Source organism: Andrographis paniculata, unplaced genomic scaffold (genome assembly GCF_009805555.1).
Source record: "Andrographis paniculata isolate CXL003 unplaced genomic scaffold, ASM980555v1 Contig70END, whole genome shotgun sequence".
Classification (NCBI taxonomy): domain Eukaryota; kingdom Viridiplantae; phylum Streptophyta; class Magnoliopsida; order Lamiales; family Acanthaceae; genus Andrographis; species Andrographis paniculata.
In genome coordinates, this window is record NW_026137607.1 from 1654438 (window position 1) to 1676810 (window position 22373).

Genomic DNA, 22373 nt, shown 5'->3' on the forward strand with positions numbered 1-22373 from the left:
AATGGTATCCAGCCCTTCTCTTTTCCTTCTCTTCTTTCTTCTCTTTCTTTTCTTCCTTCCTTCTTCCCTACTTTCAGCCGCTTCTGCCATCATCTTCTTTCTATTTTTATTATTTTCCAATTCTTCATTCTTCAAAGAAAAGAAGATGAAAGAAAAAAGTTGGGGAGAAGAGAAAATAATGAAGCGAAGAAGAAAGAACAGAAGAAGAGAGAGAAATAATTGAAGAAGAAGAGAAAAATTGAGGAAGAAGATGTCTGAAGAAGAATTTGGGGAAGAAAAGAAATGGAAGAAAGAGGTTGTGGAGAAGAGAAGAAGAGAAGAAGAAATAACAGAAGAGAGAGAACCACAAGGACATAACGGTCTGATGAGGGTAAAATTTAACGCTGTCAATATGATTTAAAAGGGGGCGAGTGTGCAACGTTTTACAAACTACGAGTAAGTTTTTTGGAGTTTTAAGACTAGGGGGTTTTAAGCAGATTCGGTAAATCACATAGATTTTTTTTTAGCTGTTTTGCCTTTTAAAAATTATGTAAAATAAAATATAAAAAGAATATTTTTTAACGTATGGTTGGAGAAGAAACCTCCAAAAATTTAAAGGGTTAGCTCATTTTTTTTTTTTTTTTTTCTAATGTATTTATTGTTGGTGTTAGATATAGAAAATTAAGTTTAATACTAGTATAAAATAGTACCATAGTTCGCTTTTAAGATTTCATTTATTTTTTTTTTTCGACTTCGATATTTGAATATTAATTATTATATCAATACTATAGTACAAAGTGTACTATAATAATAATATAAGAATATTTGTACAAATATAAAAATATTTGTAAATATGACCTTAAAATCGGACTGAACGAATATAATATTTTGAATTAAATTATTGATTTATGAAAGAAATAATGTGTATATTTTATATATATTGTGATAGCATTGGTATATATTATATTTTTTAATAATATTATAAAAAATTGGGTAAGAAATAATTGAACAAATTAAAAATCTCTCTATGGATGACACGTGTCGGCAGAGTGATCCGCTGTAATGTGCCATATGTGTTCCGCATCACACCAGATAACTTCCCATTGCCTTCTTCGCAGAGCCGACCCCATTCCGTTCCATGATCCATCTGCGCAGATCCAATTCAGGATTTTTCTCAAATTTACTCGCGCAGGGACATAATCATTGAAATTTCCACTAAATATGTCGAGCGATGGCGACGATCTGGACGAGGATGAGTTGTTGCAGATGGCTCTGAAGGAGCAGTCCCAGCGGGATGTTAATTACCAGAAACCATCTCATGGTTCGGCGAAACCTGTGCGCAATTACGTCCAGCCGCCGGCGAACCGCGGGCCGGCCGCCGCTAAGAGCTCTAACGTGATGCCCCAGCAGCAGAAGGGTGTCAGTAAGCATAGGAAGCCGTCAATGGACGAGGACGATGATTCGGACGTAGAGATGCTGAGCATCTCCTCGGGAGACGAGGATGATCGAGGCGGGGTAGCTCCGAGACCTCGGGCTGGAGGTGGGAGAGACGATGATAAAGCGTGGGATGGAGAAGAGCCGAATTGTTGGAAACGCGTTGATGAAGCTGAGGTATAGAGTATTTTTCAATGTCTATGTTTTAATCTATTGTTTCATTTGCTAACTCCTAATCTATGAAGTTCTTCTATTTATTTGTTCATTCAATCCGAGCTTTTCAGAATATCTGTGCTTTAGAGATTATGTAAACTTTAGCCTGGCTTAAGTTTGTCCTTATACGTGCATTTCCTATTTTTAGCTCGGGCTAGGGGAGGGGTTAAGACTATCTAAAATCTTATATTATATATCTTCTCAATGGAGAAATCTCCACTTCACTAATGAAATCAGAAGAAGAAATGTGACTTCCTTAAGAAATCTGAGTATTGAAGTATTTGATGAGTAAAATTATTATAGGCTGGGCAGTTTACTGTCTAAGGGAGCCATTTTGCAACTTATGTTGGTGGCGAGCCCAACTTTTGCAGTTATTCTTTTATGGGCAACTGATGTGATTTGTCTTTTCCTAAATAATAGACTTTACAGAAATTAAGTTAACCAGAGCAGATCTGTTATATTGCTTGGGAGTTAAGAGTTGATGAATGGATTCATATATCCAGATTCTAGTTGGTAGTGTACTGCAAAAAAATATCGGTCGTTAGCCATTTCAAGTATAAAAGGAACTCATTTAACAACATAGAGTTGTTTGATTACCTTGGTGATCTCCATTTTAGGAGGTGCCTCCTTTTGTCTTAATGTAGTGAATCCACTTAGCTTCTTTAATCTACCTCCTATTTGCCACTCATGGAAGAGAAACATGTAAGAAACTAAGAATGAAGAAGCTTATTCACTTTTTACTTGTGTATTAGCTACCTGAATATTGGTTACTATACATTAGGCTGCAATTCATTCAGTGTGCTTGGTTTGGGTTTCAAACCCAAATCACCACTATTTCCAATAAAATAAAGTATTTTATCTTACAAAATATCACATCAAAATACTATTTAAACTAAAACTCAAATGACAAACCCAAAACAAACAAACCCATTTATTGGTTGCAATTTATTAAGTTCATTCTTGGCAATACTTTTATCAAGTGGAGTTTCTTTGGCAGTTGGCACGGAGGGTTCGTGAAATGAGGGAGTCAAAAGCAGTTCCTGTGGTTCAAAAGATAGATCGGATTAAACCAAAAGGACTAAACAGTATACAGTCACTTCCCCGAGGCATGGAATTTGTGGATCCTCTTGGATTAGGGTAAATTTTATATTTGGCTTTCTTGGAGTGCTTGGGTTATGATTGTTTACTAATCTAAAGCTTATATTTTTATAGGTTAATTAATCACAAAACATTTAGGCTGATCAGCGATAATAATCTTGCTTTTGCTCCTTCTCCTGCCCGTGATGTGGAACCTCTTGATCCAAAGGATCGAGGTATTGCTTTATTGTTCATTGAGTTATTTTTATTTTGCAATCATTTGAAGAATGCGCAATAGTTGAATGCTGTTTTTCTCTATTTTATGATGTTACTTTGATTGATTTGAAGGTTGGAATGATATGTTGACTCGATTTGTCCATTTGGCATGTGCAGTGGAGATAGACTTTGTTGGATGTTATGACTATTTCTGTTATTGTTTCTTTTTGCTTGGTATATTTTTGGATATTGTGAAGAGTTTTATTTTTAATAAAACTAAAAAATGACCTTTGTGTATATGCCAGGCATGCAGGACCTTTTCTTTTGTCTTTATTGTTGATGTTTCTGAGGAATCTTGTAGACTAGGTCATTTGTCTTTCTTAATTTTGTAAATTTCTGTTGCATTTGGCTTTGTTCGTTCTGCAAGTATCACTTTCTACATTGATTACTCGTAATTCATTTATGGGATATCTGAAAATGTGAACGTAGATATAAAAATTAAAATTATGGAAATCCTTCTTGTTCATTTCACTGGTTAGAGAAAATTTGGAACTGAACCTTGGATAATGTGAGGTTCAAATTTATTATAATCTGGTATTGAGTTTTGCTTCTTGCTGCTGCCTAAAAGTCACCACAGACTTGACAAATTGCAAAGGAAAATGGTTGATTGGTATGAACAAGCATGTTGTTTTCATGTCTCTGCAGAAAAATTAAACTATTATTCAGAGAAGTTTGATGCAAAGCTTTTTGTATCACGGGTGCACATGGATACTAGTGCTGCAGATTTGGAATCTGGTGCTTTTTCATTAAAGAACGATCTTAGAGGACGTACACAACAGAAAAAGCAGTTGGTCAAAGAGAACTTTGATTGCTTTGTCTCTTGCAAGACCACTATAGATGGTCAGTTGGACCTTATAGCACCCTATTTTGTATCTGATCCACAATAGTTGGAAGTTCTAACATATCTTTCCTATTCAAGATATTGAGTCAAAGATGAAACGTATTGAGGAAGACCCTGATGGAGCTGGAACCACTCAATTACATAACTGTATCCAAAAGGTTTATGGACTTTCTAATCGGGCTTTTGGGCCTCTGTTTGAGAGACAGGTAGGTAGCTCAGGATTGTTCATTAATGCATAATGATGTTATTGTGAGTTTACATTTAATGATTATAACATAAACCAATGAAATCTACAGGCACAAGCAGAGAAAATTAGGTCTGTCCAGGGCATGCTTCAGAGGTTCCGAACACTTTTCAACCTTCCTAGTGCAATTCGTGAGAGCATCAGTAAGGGTGAATATGATTTGGCTGTAAGAGAGTACCGCAAAGCAAAATCCATTGTTCTGCCGTCTCATGTATGGATCTCTGCTTTGCTGTTAGATATCTGTCTGATATCAAGTGTTTGTATGCCCTTAATCTGTTAAATTGTCTTTTATCTGATCTTACTTCATTTGGTAGTGTTTACAAACTTTGGAAATATTTGACCATTTGTATTGTAGACCTTTTCTTTGTCTGTGGGCTATGATCCTAGCCTTTGTTGATCACTCTTGGAGCCTTTTTCTATGTCCTAGGCGAGATGTAAAACATGTGGAAGTTCTAGTTGCTTCTCTCTTTGCTTCACGCAACAGGAGTGCATTTTCTTTCTGTCTTTACTTCTCTGTCTGTAGCTTATACACACCACATTCTCATTCTTTCGTGAGCACATGTATATCACCTTTTGAGTTAGCATGAAGTCTTTAATTTTTTTTTTTTTTTTTTTGTGGTATTATCCATTCTTTGCTTCATCATGACATTGGTCCAAGCAGTTCTCCCATTTTAACTTAAGATTTAACTGCTATTGAACGCTGAATTCAGTTATTGAATTTCAAGCTGGGAATTTTGATGGTATCTATTGAGCATTACCACTCCAGCCTTCCTCCCATCTGGTGTCATATTATGGATAAGTTGCTTTTTGTAATGAGGTTCTCAGTTTATGACCGAAGCTGGGTACAGGAATGAATTAATATGTTTGGCATTTGAACACTTGCTTTTGTAGACTTAATTTTGGATGTCTAGTTAATTATGTACATGTTACCTCTTTTCATTAAGAATGAAATTTGTGAAATTTTCAGGTTGGAATCCTTAAACGAGTTCTTGAGGAAGTTGAAAAAGTAATACAAGAGTTCAAAGGCACGCTTTACAAGGCCATGGAAGATCCAAATATTGATATAGCAAATGTAAGGCTTACATCTCATCTCAAGATACATTTTCAGCAACCATAATTCAACAGATATAAGTAAACGTAATAATTGCATTATATGGAGATGGTAGGGATGCATTGTGTGAAATTAGGGATGGCAATAGATCTTAGTAGACCCGAAATCCAACCTATTTACTGATCTGGTTCAATTATTTGGGTATCGGGTTGGGTATTATATACCCTATTGGGGTCCGGTTCCAGCAGTGTCCTAGACCTGGACTGAGATTTGACCTGATTAATACACTAAATATAGCAATGATATTTAAGGAAAAATAATTTCTATTATTGTAATTATTCAAAAAGAAAATTTATGTTAGTTTGATTTATTGATGTTTTATTATAATTTTTTTGGAAATAAATATATAAATTTTGATGTATATATGATCCAGGTTTAGGTCCAAGTTGGGTAAAATATATAAGAGTACAAAGGTTATTTGGGTTTTATCGGGTATGCCTCTCAGCTTGGGTTAAGGTATTGCGGGGTTTGGGTATATTTGGATTCGATTCAGGTATCAGGTCTAATGATGTGTATTTGGTTCGATTCTTGGGTCCGAATGGATCCGACCCATACCCAATCCATTGCCATCTCTATGGGAAATATTTAAGCTATACTAGATTAGCTTCAAGGATCCTTGAAAGTGGTCTTTGCTTTTTGGTCTAAATTTTTTATATGTATCTAATTTGATTGCTTTTGTGTTTATATACTATACATATAATATTTATTATTTAATGATGGGAAGATGTTAAAATATAAAGAGGAAGCTATTAGGTTTAGGGTGTATGCTATGTTCAATGTGAATGCATGTGTGTGTACGGGTTTGAGACTTTTGAGTGTTATTTAAGTACACATTAGGATTATTATCCTTTCAATATTTGGGCATGTATCGTAAGAAACATATTTTTGAAAAAAGTTTGTCTGATGTGATGGTGATATTTTTGAGGGTGGATTATTCCCCTGAAAGGTAAGCACCACAACTGCCTGAATTTGGTAATGTTGAGCAATATTGGGAATATTAAAAAGAAAAAGAAAAGAAAAGCTTGACTCCATTGGGAGTAGATGTCAAGATTCATGACACTGAAGAAATTTATTTACTCATTTTATTTTATCTGACCTCTTTTTCTTGACAAAGCTAGTATCTTGTAGAATTTTTATTGCTAGTTGTGTTTCATGTATCTGTGAAAATATGTCCGACCCTTGCTCCCTTCCCATTTCTCAACATTCATACTGCCATGGATAGAAATAGAATGTGAAACTGGGACACATGCATACACTCTGAGATTGGGGTTGTGACAATCATTACAAGATAATTTTATGAAGGAATGAATGCTCTCCGTAATTTAAATAAATCAAGAAAGATAAAAATTGGATTGTTCTATATTTTAGTTAAAACAAGGTCCTCTATTGTCTTCATCTGATGTTTTTTCAACTCTTAATGTAGCTTGAAAATAATGTGCGGCTATTGTTGGAGCTTGAACCTGAGTCAGATCCCATAAAACATTACTTGAGCATACAGGTGATCATATCTTGTTCTTACTGTGACATCTATTATACTCCCTCCGTCCCGCCACATATGACATTTTTTTTTTTTTTTTGGTCTGTCTCATGAAAGATGATTCATTTTTATTTTTAGTAAATTTATTCTTAAACATACTTAACAAATATAAATTAATTTAATTAAATTTTTAACCTCCTACACTTAGACCCACTCAAAATCCCATTATTTCTATCCCTCTCCTCAATTTTATCTATATTTAAAATTTCATTTTGCCAGGTTGGATTACTTTGTGCTGTCTTCCCCTTCCTTGACTTAAAATCTTCTTTCTTTGATTTTCAGCAATATTTTTTGAAAGTAATAACCCGATCCCATTCCGACCTCGATATGTGGAATCGTCTATTTTTGTAAAATTAGTTTAATGTTAATTATAAAGAAATAAATATATATTTTTTATTTATTTGTAGTATATAAAATTTTATTATCTACAAAATGATATTTATATTGTTTTATTTTATTAAAATATAATATTAACAATATTTAAAATACCAACAACATTATTCATATAAAAAATAATATCATACCTTATTATTAATAATTTACTAATATAATAATATACACTACCTAAAATACCGTGTCCCAAACAAAATGGGTCATCTGACTTGGGATGGAGAGAGTACTACTTACTATGGTTGTATTGTTGCTGTTTCTTCTTGAATTGATGGTTCTCTTAAAAACTTAAATTTCTGTTAGATACTCTTTAATGTTAATGAAATTGGGATTCTTTTGGTTTTCCTGAGTAAGAAAATACATTGTTTGGCTGCCCAACGACAGAAAAGTATGTACCAATTTTTTCCTTTCTTTTTTTTTTTTTTTTTTTTTTTTTTTTCTTTTTTTGTTTAATTGTGAACAGAACCGCAAGATAAGAGGGTTGCTTGAAAGATGCACTCTAGATTATGAAGCTCAAATGGACAATTTGCAAAACGAGCTACGCGAGAAGGCATTGGCTGATGCTAATTGGATGCAAATTCAACAAGACATAAATCAACCTGTACGTGCAAGATTTTGTAGGCAATTGATGCTCTTCCTTCTAGTTAGTTGTTTCCTCTCTAATCAATAATGTAATTAATGCCACATATATAATGTCAGTCAACTGGGGATTACACTATTACCGCTGCAAACTCCTATCCAAGTGAAGATTTGTTCCCTGTTGAAATTACTAGTGAAGAACTTGATGTCCTTCGCCATAGATACATTCGCAAGTTGACTGCAGTACTCATCTATCATGTACCAGTCTTCTGGAAAGTCGCACTTTCAGTTTCCGGTGGAAAGTTTGCAAAGGTATAAATCCTTATCCCATCATTTTAGATTGTAACATATCCGCTTGATGCATGTGTTCTCTCTCTTGGAGCAGCTATAGAACATCAGAATTGGAGCCGTTTGCACTTAATATGCATCCCATCTTTTATGTCTTCTCACCCTAGCACCTTCTACTTCATCTATTACTAAGTAACAAGGGAAGTGTATGAGATTAGCAATTTGATCTAATTGTTTCTCGGTTGTATCTGGCTTCAGTCTTCTCAAGTTTCTACTGATCCAAGTACAAATAGTAATTTGCATAAAGCTGAGGATAAAGTAGGAGATTCTCTTGATGAGGTTTCTGAGATGATTCGCGATACCCTGTCGGCCTATGAGTCTAAGGTAAATGCCATTTGTTATCTATGTTTGATTTGAAAATATCTGGGATCAGATGTTTTTCTGTTTGGAGGAGAATATTTATTATGCTTCTGATTATTGGCTTAAGAATGATAGGTACTGAGCTGAGGTGTATTTCTTTTGATGACTGTACTATTTGGAATTCTCGTTTACATTTGAACATATATAATTGTTCCAGCTGTGGTCAGGAATGAGCTATTTAGTTTTAGTTTTTTTTTTTTTTTTTTTTTTTAATTTATTTATTTCTTTGAATTATGACTTAACTGCTTGGATTACTATGTGCTATGTTTATATTTTTGGCAGGTCCTTAGTGCATTTAATGATTTTGAGGAGTACAACATCCTCTGTCAGTACATGAACGATTCTATAAAGGAAGTTTCTCAAGCAATTCGGGCATTTGAAGCAAAAGATTCAGCACCTACAGTTGCTGGTAAACTTAGTGTTGAATTCAGAGGGAAAACAAATCATTTTCCGACAGTCCCTTGTTGAAGGTCACCATCTATCCAATTTTCTTAAGCTTATCCTTTTGTTGTTTCAGTGACTGTATTGAAAACCCTCCAATTTGAGATCTCAAAAATCTACATAGCAAGGCTTTGCTCATGGATGCGAGTCACCATTGAAGAGATATCAAAAGATGAATCTTGGGTGCCAGTGTCAATTTTGGAAAGACACAAGTCACCGTATACTATCACATCATTGCCTTTGGCTTTCCGGGAAGTTATCACCTCAGCAATGGATCAAATCAATGCGTATGTTCTTAACCTCATTTTTTTCATTTTGTTATTTCTACCATTCTGTTGTAACATCTCTTCGTCTCTACAGTTAATAAGGCAAAGTTGTGTAGATGATTAATAGTAGATATGAATGTAAGATAATAGGTTTGCCATTAGCATGAAGGATACCAAAATAATAATAATAATAATAATAATAATAATAATAATTATAAAGAAAAGAAAAGAAAAAAGATTCTAACATGAGATTAGCCTTCTCTGTGCTATATATGACCGAATAGCCTATATTAGCTGCCTGTTTAATCTGCCAAAATTTATATTCTCTTACATTGAGTTACTGTGGCGATTGTGCTTGCTTGCTCACATATATTATTATAAAAAACATTCTCCTTATCCCATGAAGCCTAAGGGACAATAAATCCTGTAGTAATTACTTGCAGATAATGTCAAGTGTTGCATTTGTAAGAAAGTTGACTAATTGAGTATCTGCATTCTTTGTTGATTGTCTTCAGGGTGCTGCTGTCATTGCACACTGAATCAGAAAAATCAGAGGATGTTCTTGCACAGCTTCAAGATATTCAAGAATCAGTTAGACTTGCCTTTTTCAACTGCTTTCTGGAATTTTCAAGTATGAAGCATGATGTGCTCTCTGCTGCTACTATTTTCATCTTCATTGATTTTAGCTTTATGAGTAGCTTAAAGATGTTCATTTCAATTCCGAAGGAAAGAAATGGTACTTCTAACAACCGTAATTGTTTTCTGGATTCATGAATCAGGTCATTTGGAGCAACTTGGCTCTGAGCTTATACTGAATAGAGCAAACATTGAAAGTTCACATTTCCAAAATGGATTTTCTCATGAGCCAGTGGAAAAATTAGTTGATCCTCCTCCTGGAAGTATTGTTGATCCATATAAACGGCTGCTAATGGTCCTAAGTAATATTGGATATTCCAGAGATGAGCTTGCTGGTGAATTATATGGAAGATACAAATATATTTGGGTGCAATCTAGGTACATGAGGAACATACTTGGTAGTATGCTTGTGAAATGCATATGAGCTATATACTAATGCTTTTTGCTCCAAAAGTTTCTATATTCTAATTTAGCTTAATATTCTAGTTTGGAAAAACTTATATTGGATATAAGTTTCCTATATTTTTCATAAATACACCATTTTACCTACCTTTTGAATCCTGCCGCTTTCTGCAATTTTTACTGCTGGGCTTCTGATTTTTATGTAAATTTTGTTCTTATTTATCAAATGGGTGCCTTCTTTGGCAATATTGTTGTTATTTATCAAATTGGTCTTGTTTCAATTATCTTGCTTACCTCCTCTAAATCCAATATGAGGGCTGCTATCTGATTGCAGGGGTAAAGGTGACGAGGACAGTGACATGCAGGATTTGGTTATTTCTAAATCTAACCTTGAAGAGAAGGTTCTTGAACAATACACTGTTGCAAAGGTAAGCAAATGATTTTCCATGTTTGATGTACATGATGCTTTGTACAACAACGGTACATATTCATGTGTTAAATATCCTATTTGTTTATGTTAGCCTGCTTAACTCATTTCTGACTTCTAGTTGTTATCATGTGTTGTTTATAACTGCTGGTAGTTATTTTTTATTGTATGTCAACAAATAACAAAAGACTAACTGTTCTGTTTTTTTAAGGCTTTTGGAAATAAATGGTGAAGATAATACAACTGGATTTTGTAAGGTTTTTAATTAAACAACCACGAAATATATATTTTATGGTTGTCTGGAAGCTTTCCATTTTCAGCAAGTTTGAGTAACTGCAGTTTAATCTCACTCATTGACAGTGTGAGCTAGCAAATTAAAGTGTTGAAATCCAAGCCTTACAGGCCAACTTATTTTTCTAGTTTGTACTCTTAATTCATTGCTTTGCTTTCATTTATATAGTTAGAACTTAAAAGTGGTGCTTCTATATGTGCCAAAAAATTTTCCGGGGTAAAATTCTGAGTTATTTTTCCTATTCAAGGTAGGTGAATCTAACCATTTGTCACATAGTTATACTTTGTCTGACAATCTCTCTATACTCTCTTCTAAATCTTTTCCATGAGCAAACTTAGTTTCTAATGCCTGAAATATATTTCCCCACCACTTAACTTATAAGTAATGACTAGATAAAAACGTTGTTGAAATTTGACTTTGAGTTTAAGCTTGACTCAAGATTATTGAGTCAGATCTAAGTTAATTTATAACAGCTTTATGAGACAGTTGGACTATTTATCTCATGGAAGGACTACAAAAGAACATAAAACAAGTGACATTAACAGCAAGTTTACATTTTCCAAGTTCCTGAGCTTAAAACAACACATCTATTTGCTTTTTAGGCTAAACTTCTGGTTTGTTCGGTAACCAAGATAGCTTTGACCATCTTTAAGGGGAGGAGTATTTGTGTTAGGTGTAACGTAAAATTAGAGTGTTGACTTCTTTTTTGCAATTGATTTGATACCGTGTAATTTATAGTATTGCCTTCTATTAATGGTGTCTTCATATAATGTAATGTATTATTATTTTCCCTATTTTACTCTTGTATTTTTCTGAGAGAATTAAGGCTGTGTTTGTTTTGGGGGGATTTTCCCCAATTTCCACTATTTATCAAATTTTTCTTCAAAAAAACATCAAATCAGATACTTATTTTTCATTTTTTATCATGTACTAAAAATCAATTTTACATTCAAAACATTACATCTAACACCTATTTATATCACATCATACAACTATTCAAATTCAAATTTTTTACTATTCAAATCCTAGCTCAAAATTCAAACCCCTAAATAAACACACCCTAAAGGTATTTGGACACTTGGATGCCTTTAAAATGGGCAAAATACAAATAATAATAAAAAGAAAAAGCTGAAAAGGCTACTATGTGGTAGCAATATAGTTGACTGGGCTAAAATTTTATACGAGACATGTGTTGTGATTCAAATCTTGTCTATCAGTTTGTTAGTTTGTTCATCTGTTCATTTTTGCATTCAACTTCCCAGACAAATGTGATCAGATCAGCTGCAGAAAATTACCTGTCGGACGCTGGAATTCAATGGGGAGCTACACCTGCTGTCAAGGTAGGAATCACTTCTCTTTTTAATTTAACAATTAGTATGTTCTCCTTAGGTAAATACCTAAAACCTTGTAGGGAGTTCGGGATGTGGCGGTTGACTTACTTCATACCTTGGTAGCTGTGCATGCAGAGGTACTTTTCTGTCTCACAAAATGAAATTTGAATAAATTTTCATGAATTTCTTTACAAGATCATTCCTTGTCCAAACTACATGGATTAATTAAAGAAATACTCCTTAAAAACAGGTAAAATTTCTACACGTTACTGGGTTTATGCTTGGGCGTCTTTTGAAGAGATTTTTTAATATTCTTGCAGGTTTTTGCTTACTGTAAACCTTTGCTAGACAAGACTCTCGGCATTCTTGTTGAGGGCTTAATTGATATATTCCTTGACCTCTTTAATGAAAACAAAGACAGAGATATCAGGGCATTAGATGCGAACGGATTTTCTCAGCTAATGCTTGAGGTAAGTTGTTTTGTCATTTGCAATCTGAAAACCTTTCCTAAATTACTGCTGTACCTGATAGTTTTGAAATGCTTTTACTTAGCTCTTCTATGCGCTACTATGTGGCAAAAAATGCATATAATGTTTTGTTCCTGTAGTTATTGTTTTATTCTTTCCTGAAGAAGATGATATTCTAGCAGGTGTTTAGAACTGGGAATAGATATTGGGAATTGGAAGGAGTCCCATGCCATTATATTCTTTCTTGTTGCCCAATAGTTTTGAAATGCTATTAATTAGTTCTTTTATGCTACTATATACCATAAAAAAACATATATATATGTTTTGTTTCTGCCATCGCCGTTTTATTCTTTCCTGACTCAAATAATATGGAATCAGGATTGAGCAAGTCCCATGCCCCGTGTTAATTTAATGACATTACATTGAAATCATTCCCAAAATTTGAGCAATCAAACACACCTTCCGATGTGTTGAGTTTCCGCAATCAGAATGCAATCTGACTCAAATTGCGTACCAAATGCCTGCTTAGAGATTGATATTTTGTACTTGAATGTCCTGAATTGCTGGATAAAATAGAACTCTGGGGGATTTCCATATCATTGGCTGGAAGATATTACGGTGTTCTTAGAAAACATGAGTCAACATTGGAGTTTAGAAAAAATTACTAGTGACATAATATGAAGAGGACTAATTATGGACATAAGAAGTGTTGAAAGATAAGTCTACTGTAAAGTTTTGCTATGACCATGCACAACGTAGAAAGGCTTCTGTGAGCTTTATGGATCAAATTTAGCAGCCCACTGCAAATGCCCTACTTTTTAATTTTTAAGAAAAATTTCGATTCTGATTGTTTGACCTTTATTACGTCTTTGTTCTGCAGCTTGAATATTTTGAGACCATATTGAATCCTTACTTCACTCATGATGCAAGGGAATCTCTTAAATCATTACAAGGACTTCTATTGGAGAAGGCCATAGAAACTGTGAATGAGACTGTTGAGACACCAAGCCATCAACGAAGGGCTACACGTGGAAGTGATGATGTGCTTGCCGATGACAGACAATCAGGATCGAGTGTTTCACCGGATGACCTGATTGTAAGTATTAATATTATTCTAAATGTTTTTCTGTAGTTTATTTGCTTTACTGTTCTGTTACTTTTTAGGCATCCATTTATCTTAACTCTGACGGCTTCTCTTGTTTGGCAAAGTGTTGGTTAATATATTCATCTTGCTGAGATATAATGTTGGAAGTAACTGTTTAGTGGAGACAAAACTTAGGGGGTTTGAAATCAGCATTAAGTTTTAATGACATTACATAGGAGTTTATTTTGAACACCCTTGAATGATTTCATTTGCCATCCCACAATTAGATAGATACATCACATTCCATTGATTATGATTATGCGTGCTTGTGGTCTGTGCATTGATTTCCTATTTATTGGTTTCTACTAGGCTCTTGCTCAGCAGTACAGTTCGGAACTACTTCAAAGTGAGCTGGAACGTACAAGACTTAACACGGCATGCTTTGTGGAGAAACTGCCGTTGGATTCTGCTCCGGAATCAGCAAAAGCAGCATATGCTTCTTTTAGGGGGTCTGTAGATTCTCCTAGCAGAAGCTCTAGAGGTTCAAGTACACAATCCTTTAGCTCTCCCAGGAATAGGCGCAGATGAGCCGGTAATAGTTGTTCCATTTTCCTTTTTTTTGTTTTAATCCCGGGATGGCCATGTATTTATTCTTCCCCTCTATGTTGTGGAATTTGTTGTATTCTAGCCATTTGTTTTGAAAAGAGGAAATTTATGCTATCTTCAGTTGATTTGTTACTTACCCTCTCCTTCATCCTCATATTAGCAGTTTTTTTATTATATTTTTTATACATGGAAACCACATGCGCTGGGTTGTCTGCAGGTTTTTTTTTTTTTTTTTTTTTTTTTTTTTTTTTTAAGTGCGCACTGAGTAAACCCTCGGCCGAATTTAATATCGTACAAACTAGGCCCGACAGACAAGTTACACTAGACGAATCACGTGTGGTAGGTGACCTGAGGTGTCGGAGGATTTGTCGGTAGGTTTTTTTTTGGATGACGTGGGAACCTGCAATCGATATCCGAAAGTGCGTATTGGGTAAACCCTCGGCCGAACTTAATATCCTGCAAATCAGGTTCGACGGGAAAGTCACATTAGGCGAACCATGTGTGGCAGGTGACCTGAGGTGTCGGGGGTTTGAACTCATCACTTCACGGTCACAAGTCCAATCCGTACAGATTTGTTTGCAGTTTTGATTATATTGTGTGTGTGTGTTTAGTAGTAAGACAGTTTTGAGGCGAGTCGACAACCAATGAATTCAACCAAGGTACACCCTCTCACCTGTTTCATGGAATCTCTAGAAAATCAATCACTCACCTGTTTTATGGAATCTCTAGAAAATCAATCATTCAAACACACAATATACAAAGGAAAGCATCCCCTAAGAAGAAAAGAGAAGAGGAAGTACGTGGAGCGTGCCTGTGAAATTCAACTTGAATTTGTAGAAGATTAGAAGAAATTAAGATATGAAGGACAAAGTTAGAAAATAGAAGTGTAAAAAAGATTTGGAATATAGTTGAAAGAAAATGAAGGTGAAAGAGATATTCAATAATCAAGAATGTTATCTCCAATTCTATAAGTCTCTCTTGTAACCAAATGCAACCAAGAAAGTTAGACTTACATAAATCAATGTTTAATATCCCGTAAATAAAATGCTGAAAGTTTGTCGGAATTTGCCGAAGTCTGAACCGGAGTTGGGCAATTTTCTTTTTGGGGTTTAATTTATTTTGAATTTTCTTTACAAAAAATCGATAAATTAGGTTAGAGTTTGGAGGTCAAATGGATTTTGGGTCATTTTGAAGCAAAAAAAAAAAAAAAACTTTGGTTCATGTCTAATATTCAAAGAAACAAAAAAAAGAGAGTTGAAAATTTTTTTCTCCAATTTTTTTTTTTTTGTCTTTTCTTTTAAGACGAATAAGATATATGTTTCAGATTTATTTGTTGGTTTTATGTGATAATTTCCAAATTATATGCAATGAGTTTATTCTAAAAGTGTTACATTTTATTATTATTTTTTTTAGAAAGTTGATTAGGATTTTCTTCTAAGGCTTATGCAGATTATTGTGCTATTTTAAGTTGAAAATGTAGAATTTGTGAAATGGATTAAAAATTCTAATTTCCCCTAGCCTAATTTATGGTGCTTAGAGAAAAGTTTGTGATTATCGGTAAATATTATAATTTTTAGAATTAAATTATATATATTTTTAATGAACATATTATCCAAATGGTTGTTTGGCAAAACAATAAGATTGTTAATGAATTTGTTGGATTTTAATATTTTCTTTTTGCTTTAGCTACTTAATGAAAATGTTGATAAGTAAAGAATATTTTATGAGCAAATTTGAACATTTTTCTTTTGTTTTCATTTATGTTGTAAAGCATGAACCTTGGTTGATGCCTTTATTGGTTAGTTGGCTAAATATTTGTTATTGGGATATTTTCGAGTTGAAATTTATTTTTAAGGTTTGTCTAATCGCATGTTAGATATGAGGTTAAATTGTTAATTGAAACTACTCGTCGAGTCCGATTGACTTGTCGATGAACTCGAATGAGCTAGGTCGTGGCACCGAGATGAATGGGTTCCCTTTTGTGTGATTTCGAAGTGCACGTCATTCACAATAGAATGGTCTTTAGACCGTCATCCGTGATTGATAGATGTATTGTGTACGATTCCCTCTTGGTATGTTATGTATGCAACTAGAGATTTGGTCGTTGTGCGTCCCTTGCAAACTAATAAATAAGTTGTCATATGCGTACTTTGGACCTTAAATTCTTATATATAATTTTTTGTAGAGTTTTCTGAGGGTTGTGACCTTATATTTTCTATGTGTATTTGTGTGACATATCAAACAAAGGAATAAGGTTGGTAAATCGAGTCGAGTCGGCCTTAATTAAGGCCTAGCGGAGTGTTCTTTGTGATGTGTTCATCAAAATTATTTGAGATAAAAAAAAGACATAATGAGACACTAAAAGATTTGTGTGTGTGAGTTGTCATTATGTGTTATGTGCAATTTCATTTAATCTATTTTTTCCAAATGATTGTGTGGTATTGGCAGAAGAATCTTGACATATCTCGTATTAATTTACCTTTCATTTATTGTGCTTGCTCAACCATTGTGTTGATACCCTTTCTAGAAATTTTTTGTAGGTGATAGTGCTTCTGCTAAGTCTAGATGATTCATCAACGTCGCATGATCCATTGGGAGGAAACAGAACTATCTCATGTATTAGGATGCTTTTGAATTTACTACTAATATTTTAAGAATTAAGTCTTTATGAACTAATTTCTAACTTATACTTTTGACCCAAATTTTATTTATTTATATGATAAGACGTTGCGCATTATCTTTTAGGTTTACATTTAGTTTCTTGTGTAAGGTATTTTAGTCTTTGCGCTACAATGTAAGATTCGCTAGTCAATGAATGAACTTTCCAGTGTGGCTCGATAGTGATATTCCGGTTTGAGCTTACATAAGTGTTACACAGTGTGAGCTAGCCTGTTGTAGCCAATGGAATTCTCCTTCAATAAAATTATTTTTTATTTTTTATTTTTACATATTTTGTGGGAGTAGCTGAAATTTATTGTCGTTTTTCCGTAGTAGTCCTTCATCGTGATGTTATTGGTAGTTTGCCAATAAATTTCTTGTGTTGAATCGCTTGTTGTGTCATTGTATGAAAGTGATTATTAATGAGTATAGCACAAAATGTGTTCCCAATCCAATTTCCTCGTCTCCGAAAAGATAACTATAGCACTTGGAGTATCCGAGTGAAGGTGTTATTAGGCTCTCAAGACTGTTTGAAATATTGTTGCGGGCGAAAAACATCAAGAAGGAGATGCTACACCGGGTTCATTCCAAAGGGGAAAACCTTAGTACAATTTAAGATGAAGGTTAAACAACCCCTCATTATCATCTACCAATGTCTAGATGATGACACATTCGAAAGGATTTTGAATGCCCTAACGAAGAAAGAAGCATAGGAGAGTTTCGAGAATCTCTACAAGGAGGAGATAGAGTAAAGAAGACGTGTCTTCAATCCTTAAATTGTGAATTTGAGGCATTTCAAATGAAGGAATCCAAGGAAAGTTTCAAATTATTTCTCAAGAGTTTCAAATGTAGGTAATGAAATGAAGAGGCATGGAGAGAAGATGACGAATGTTGGAGATTATGGAGAAGATTCTTTGCTCACTCACCGAGAAGTTCAAGTATATTGTTGTGGCGATTGAAGAGTCGAAGGATTTATACTTTCCAACATTGAACAATTGATGAGCTCTCTAGAGGCGTATAATGAAAAAATAAAAAACAAAAGGAAAAAACCCATCGATGAAGCTCTTCTATCCAGGCTATCAATTGGAAAGAAGAATTCGTGAAATGGAACAATCTCGAAAAACATGGATAAGGATGAGGTTGAAGTTTTGGAAAAAGTGGGAAAGATGAACAAATGAATGAACATTACTGAAAAGATTAAAATAAGGTTACTCGGGGCAGTGGTTGAGGAAACACTCGTCGAAAAGAGAAGTCCCATATAGATTGCTACAATTGTCAGATGAGGACACTATGCTTTTGAATTTCAAAACGACAAAAGTGTTTTGAGAAGGAAAGCATTTGGATTTTTCGAAGATGACGTAAAGCTAACACTATTAGTGGCCACAAATATAATTTAAATGAAGAAAACATTTGGATTTTTCGAAGATGACGTAAAACTAACACTATTAGTGGCCACAAATATAATTTAAATGAAGAAAACATATGGTACTTGGATACGAAAGCAAACAACCATATGACAGATAATAAAGGTATTTCCTATGATATTAAGACGGCCACTGGTCAAGTCACATTTGAAGATAAATACAAGATTGTGATTCATAGAAAATAAGACATCTTGACCCAATTGAAAAATGGTATACATTAATTCATTTCGAATGTTTATTATGTTTCAAACTTGAAAACATATGTTTTTAGTTTGGAAAAATTATTGGAAAGAGATTTAGACATCCACTTGAAGGACAACTCCGTGTGAATAAAGAATTTGAAGTGGCAAATTGTTGCAAATATAACAATGACAAAGAGTTGAATGTTTTCTGTAACAATTCAAAGTGACCATGCTATGTGTTTGAGAACTTGTGTTCAAGATGATACATTATAGTGGAACTTAGACTCTGCTTGGACAACATATTTGGGCTATTTGACACTATTGCATTTCACCGATAGTAAAATTTACAGTCCGATTAAAAGTGAGATTGAGACTCCCAAAAATAGTTAGGAAGAGAACATGAGTGAGAAGACATACAATCGAAACCTCCCCAAGAGGTTATACGATTATATTAATGTAAGCAGAAGGACTGAACTGCATATATTCATGTTTGAACTATAGATGGTGAAAATGGCCGAGTCAAATTTGAACAACGAAAGATGATAAGATTTGAAAAAAATCGGATCTAATATCATGCAAAGTAAAAATATCATTCTTAATTATTTCATTATTGTATAAGTCTATAGCGTATATATACAGATAAATAAATAAAATATCTAAAAAAAAGCTCCTAAATTATTTTAAATACAAAAATAATAATAAAAATCTAATATATATATATTTTTACCGTTGATTCTATGTCATCATGTGGCGATATAATATTTTTTATTTTTTTTTAAAATTTTTTTCTCGTGGGTCCCACTTAAATTAAATAATAATAAAATAAACTGTGGAGAAATACATAATTTTTTCTATTTGTTTTTTAAAATTTTTTTTTATAAATCCCACTTAATTAAATAATGGGGAGAGTGAAAAAATAATAAAAATGTAATATTATTTACTTTATTATTTAAATTATTTTTGTATTGTAACAATCTAACTAATTATTTTTCTGTTTCGATTAAATTATTTATAATATCACAAATATGAATTTAAGTAAAATATATTTAGTAAATAATTAAAAAAATATATTAGTAAAAATAATTATTATATAATAAATATAATTATATATGAATGGATAAAAATATAAAAAATAGACATTTTAGGTAGGCCATGATAAATTATTTTTTGTGGTATTTTATACGTACATTTATATTTGTAAAGGTGCAATAATAAATTATTTTTTGTGGTATTTTATACGTACATTTATATTTGTAGAGGTGCAATAATAAATTTATTTTCTATATATTTATTTTACACAATATTATATATCCTATTAAGTATATATATAGTTATTAAGGCTTTTTTTCATCTAATTTATTTTAGAGTGTCATATTAATAAGTGTTATAATATATATATATATATATTAAGACAATATATAATATATAAATTCTAGGGGAAGTTGGACTAAAATCCCTGTCAGATAAATACACTTGCAATTCAGTTCCTATTGAAAATTATTTAGACTGCAGTCCCTACTTTATGAATTAGGTTTGTTATAACTCCCTAATGTGTATTTTTCCCTCAATCACGTTGTATATGCAACATGTACTCGAAATAGGTTGATCAATACTTCAAATGTTGTAATATATACCTATATTACTTCCCGTTCTACCTCCCATTATAACCTTATATACTTCTAGTTAGAAATCGCGTACCTTTTTTTTGTGAATTTAAAAAAAAAACAATTAATTTACGATTAATAGGGGTAAAGACGTGAAACCTCTCATAACTCCTCTCTCATCGATTTTAAAGCATTTTTCTTCCATTTTTAGGCGAACAGAGGCTCTCCAACCTCCGACGATCAAGTAACAGCCGATTCGGTGCAAAAATGTGAAGAAAACAACAAACCGCTCCCATTCCCCAAGACAAGCTCGAATAAGTAAGTGACTGGTTGGATCTTTTTAAAGTTTTGATTTTTTGACATTGATATTTTATACCGTAGCTTGTTCGATTATTTGGGGTGTAAGTTTTGATCCCGTGTTTGTATGCATTGGTTTGGTGTTGAGAAGCCCTAAGTGATCGGTGTAGTTTTCTTTGTTAATCGGATTTGAAATCGTTCGTAGCCCAGATACACCGAGTTGAGTGTTTTATTTTGGCACTGATTTTGGATGATTTTATTTATTTAATTTATTATTTTTGTTAATTTTGTAGATGTATATTTTGCTTAGTTACAGTTTTAGTTTTTTTGTTTGATTGTTCAGTAATTAGTCATGTTTGTGGGTTGACAAATATAGTATTGTTAAGTACCCCGAGTTGCATGTTTCAAGTCTAGTTTTCTAAGTAATATACTTTTATGAGAGTACTATGTATCGAAATATGTTGTTACGTACTCCTGATAAATTCTGATAATCTTTTAAATAAATTTGAGGTTCGAGTAATGTGGACTGGTGGTATTTATTTACAAACCGGTGAAGGAATACAAATAGGTTATCATCCGAATTGCAATACCATTTTTTCACAACGAGGTGGAAAAAATAAAGAAACGCATATTGGATGAATATATTAGTGCCATCAAAATGATTCCATTCGGTCATTTTTTGGACTGCCCAAAAATGAGGTTGTAATGGCAGAGTCTGCTTGCCTTGATTAATAACTTTAGCCTGGAGCCCACGTTATTCAACATCGGAGCTGACATTATAGAAACTACATGATATTATATTTACCATTTGTTTCCACATGTTAGCATCACCAGATAGCTCCGTCCATTACCAACATCCTTGCATTATACATATACATACCTCTAGTATTAACGTATATAACTTCATAATAGCAATGTAGTTGTGTCGCATGTGAAAATTTGGTGTTTAGTTGTGCTATATAGGTAATGGTTGTACTTAGCAACAACAACGAGTTTTAATCAACTATTAGAACTCCAAATGATTACCCAATAATAGAATTCAAATGCCGTAGAAATAATAGGATATTTATATTTATCATTCGTTCCTACAGAGCTGCATCATCAAATACCTCAGTACATTATTATTATACCTTCAGAATATATTTACAAACCTCTACTATTTCATTATATACCTGTGTAATAGAGGTATATACCACTTACTACTGTAAAATATGCCAGCGGATCCAACCGGTTATATTCTATCGATGCATAAAGTAATTATATTACACCCATTGAATAACGTTACATACTTTGTGATCATGCTATTGAAAAATATGACATAAGTTGTTGAATGTAAATGTACTATGCCCAAACCTTTCCACCGAGGCTAATAGAGGAAGTTGTCTCACCGACTTCCTTAATTGTCTCATCCGTCAACGGATTGACTAAAGTTGACCACATTTTTAAGGATATCTACTACTACACAAATAATCAAGCAACTTCAATCATACTTTGATTGTCAATGCTCGTACGCGGAGCACATTGTTACATACCTGCATTAAAAACATACCCCGCAATAGTTTTTACGTACCTGTAATATGATCTCATATGCTCCCGTAACGAGTATCTATGCCCTGGTAACTTATGTTTATGAAATCGACCGTTCTTTATTTGAAACATTCAATTATTGTCGGTAATCAGGGATGGATGTATTATTATAGTATTCTTGTGAATCCCAGAACTGTATGTAAAGATAAATAATACATATTTACTATATATGACTAAACAAGTCATAAAAGACTTAGTTAAACTATGATTGGTTGTTACTTGTACATGTTTTATCGTTTTGCCATTGAAAAGTGTGGGCATGTGCTGTCGAATGTAAACA

General features: G+C 33.3%; 1 protein-coding gene across 2 annotated transcripts; it reads left to right on the top strand.

The window, feature by feature from the left end:
* Positions 1-1081: 1081 nt before the first annotated feature.
* On the top strand, positions 1082-14477 carry LOC127264382 (exocyst complex component SEC5A-like). 2 transcript variants are annotated; one of them, XM_051293861.1, is made up of 21 exons: positions 1084-1590; positions 2624-2763; positions 2839-2939; positions 3625-3819; positions 3899-4026; positions 4117-4275; positions 5032-5136; positions 6599-6673; positions 7566-7703; positions 7802-7993; positions 8228-8353; positions 8672-8798; positions 8907-9117; positions 9612-9727; positions 9876-10110; positions 10469-10562; positions 12116-12193; positions 12265-12321; positions 12505-12654; positions 13532-13747; positions 14105-14477. In XM_051293861.1, the coding sequence occupies exons 1-21, from the start codon at positions 1201-1203 to the stop codon at positions 14321-14323; spliced, it is 3252 nt and encodes a 1083-aa protein (XP_051149818.1). In that variant the 5' UTR covers positions 1084-1200; the 3' UTR covers positions 14324-14477. The 2 variants fall into 2 exon arrangements, with proteins under 2 accessions (XP_051149819.1, XP_051149818.1); XM_051293862.1 differs by lacking the exon at positions 14105-14477 and having other exon boundaries at positions 1082-1590; positions 13582-13730.
* The last annotated feature ends 7896 nt before the right edge of the window (positions 14478-22373 follow it).